The sequence below is a fragment of the Brienomyrus brachyistius genome, chromosome 17 (assembly GCF_023856365.1).
Source record: "Brienomyrus brachyistius isolate T26 chromosome 17, BBRACH_0.4, whole genome shotgun sequence".
In the NCBI taxonomy this organism is placed as follows: Eukaryota; Metazoa; Chordata; class Actinopteri; order Osteoglossiformes; family Mormyridae; genus Brienomyrus; species Brienomyrus brachyistius.
The window spans coordinates 15891914-15894837 of NC_064549.1; the positions used below are offsets into that span (position 1 = coordinate 15891914).

The 2924-nt window shown below is 33.2% G+C and overlaps 1 protein-coding gene across 1 annotated transcript; it reads left to right on the forward strand.

Moving 5' to 3' along the window:
* Positions 1-680: 680 nt before the first annotated feature.
* LOC125712058 (olfactory receptor 52E8-like) lies at positions 681-2607 on the forward strand. Its single transcript, XM_048981686.1, has 3 exons — positions 681-788; positions 960-1008; positions 1579-2607. The coding sequence occupies exon 3, from the start codon at positions 1627-1629 to the stop codon at positions 2605-2607; it is 981 nt and encodes a 326-aa protein (XP_048837643.1). The 5' UTR covers positions 681-788; positions 960-1008; positions 1579-1626.
* The last annotated feature ends 317 nt before the right edge of the window (positions 2608-2924 follow it).

A 2924-nucleotide genomic window follows, 5' to 3' on the forward strand; every position in this document is an offset into this window, starting at 1 on the left:
TTAAACCCCATTGTGTAATCTATGATCACCAATGAGATCAAGGATTTTGTAAAAAAAAAAAAAAAAAAAAAAAAAAAAAGTGCTCCAAAAAACAGACACAAGGTCGTACACTTTGGGAATACATACTTATTACCTAGTCAGAGAAAAGGAGGAAGAAAATATTCAAGTAATTGTTTTAATTTTTACATCTAAATTTATGCATACAGCTGAAAATAAATGCCTGAAAATATAACAGGCTATCTGGTCTCTTAACCACATAAATAATAATGTGATGGTTGAAATAAATAAACAATGACCAACAAAACATACACAGGAATGACGAGTATAGTCATTTGGCGGCTGCTGAGTGAGGGTCTAAACTGAAAGTTTATCCACCTTCCAACTGCTTTTTCCATATGGGTTTGCAAGGAATCTGCAGCAAAACCCTGATAAACATATACATTTTTCTGGACTGTGGGAGGAAATTGGAGTAACCAGAAAAAGCCAAAGTAATTTGGGGAGAACATGTCACCTCCAAACACAGCAGGAACAGGATTCAGCCCCCCAGACCTGGACTTACACATTAGTTAGTTTTAAAGATCATATGAAAGTTGTTTTGCCATGCCTGGCAATGGCCCAGAGACCAAAGTCACATGATTAGGTGGGCACAGATCCTCACAGAAGAGCATTTATAAAGAGCAAAAGCAGTTCATTCACCCTCTGTTAGCTTAGACTAAAAGGATGAGGACCGAACAGCAGCCACATTTTCCATTGTAAAGATCCTGCAAGTAAAATTTATACACAGAAAGGTAAATTTTCATCTTTAACCTAAGTGAGATTTCTCAGTACATATTTTCCACCTTTATAACAAATTGCTTTCCTTTTCAGTAAGGAAATGTTTAAAATGCTTACACTGTATGTCAGCTTCAATATATGTGGAATATAACATTAATGTTTGTGTGAAATGCTTTTTTTCCCAGGACTCCATTCTCAGCAGAGCGCACTTGAAGTTGGGCCACAGCAGCTCAGGTACCAGAAACTCAGTCATGCTGGAAAACATGTATATGTATATCATGTATATGTAAACATGTACATGTATATCATATATATATATATATAAATTTCCTACTTTAAAAAAAAGGCCATAATGTTAAACCAGTAACAAAATATCTTCATACAAAGACATAAGTACAATGTCATTTATACTTTTGGGTATTTTTCATAAACGATATGGAAACTAACTATTATGAAAATTCAAAAATGTTTCATTTAGTAGACAGAGAATCATGCAGCACAAGCAGAAATTATGCATTTTATACTGTACAGAGGTATGACATTATTATTCTTTCAGATTTGAATAATTTTGAGTATTGTGTTGTACTAGTTACTGGTTATCAGTACTATATTCCATATGGGCCTAAATTAGCCTTTTTGAGGGGATCAGTCATTTTAAAACACTGAAAAAGAGTTTTAAATGATTATGAATATTTAATTGAAGCAGTTAATATTAATAATGATAATATTTATTTTAAAATGTATTATTATTATTTAATTTCAAAATATTTTAAAGTAAATGTTTAAATACATTTTAATTTTCAGATCAGACAAGACTGAAGAACAACAGTTATAAAACAACAGTGATAAAACATGTCTGACATAATTTTCTCAAATGCCACTGCAAATTCCATCATCCGTCCTCAATATTTTCAGGTCACTGGTTTTTCTACCATGCCTCATGCCAAATACTACTTTATTTTCTTGTGCTTTGTGTATGCTATCACTTTATTGGGCAATTCCTTTGTCACGCTTATTATTTACATAGATCGTAGTCTTCACACCCCAAAGTATATTGCTATTTTTAGCTTAGCTGTAGCTGACTTAGGTGAGAGCACTGCCCTTATTTCTAATTTGTTTAGTATCTTTCTATTTAATACAGAACAGATTGCCTATGGAGCTTGCTTGACTAATGTATTTTTTGTGTTTTTCTTCAACTCAGTACAGTCTATCATGCTTACTGTTCTAGCATATGACAGGTTTGTTGCAATTTGCTTTCCACTGAGATACCACAGCATTTTAACAACCACCTCAATGGCCATTCTCATCACTGTTGGTTGGGTATTTAATTTTCTATTCATGCTTATTGGACTGATTTTCCTCACGCGACTGTCCTTCTGTAAATCCACACTGATTTATAGTTACTTCTGTGACTATGGTCCCATGGTAACCCTTGCTTGTAATGATCGTCTTCCATCTGCCATAATAACCAGATTATACATAGTGTTCCATCTATTTTTACCAATGTCTGTAATTGGTTTATCTTATGCATTTATTTTGTTGGCGCTATTTAAAATTACATCCTGGGAAGAACGTCTGAAAGCCCTAAAGACCTGTTTTTCTCATCTTTTTTTGGTGTCTGTGTTTTACGGTCCATTATTGGTGACTTTTGTAGCTGGACTCTTCACTCCATTTCACCCCAATACCAGGATAATCACTACATCACTCTCATATGCCATTCCTGCTATGCTAAACCCCATTGTGTATTCTCTCAACACGGTACAGATCAAGGACTTTGCAAGAAAGATGTTCAGAAGAAGCAAACCGCGCATCTTTGCTGCATTTTCTAAATGAGTAAAATATCCTCACAAAGCATGTCAATGCTCATTTATCAATAGGTATAAAAATATTTAAAAAAAATTATACACATGCACATATTTTAAACTCTACTTTAAAATACTTTTCATTAATATAAAAAAATTACAATGTTTTTTGTTCTACAGCTCCCTAAAGAAATCAATCATCTAATTGCCAGTAAAAAAATAACTGTTGAAATAGACACATTTAAAAATATCCTCACAAAGAATATGTTAATGCTGAGGTTTTAAGGTTAATTCTTGATTACAGACGGTAGATTCATCTGTTTCAAAAGTCAGTGCTGATGTTTTTTG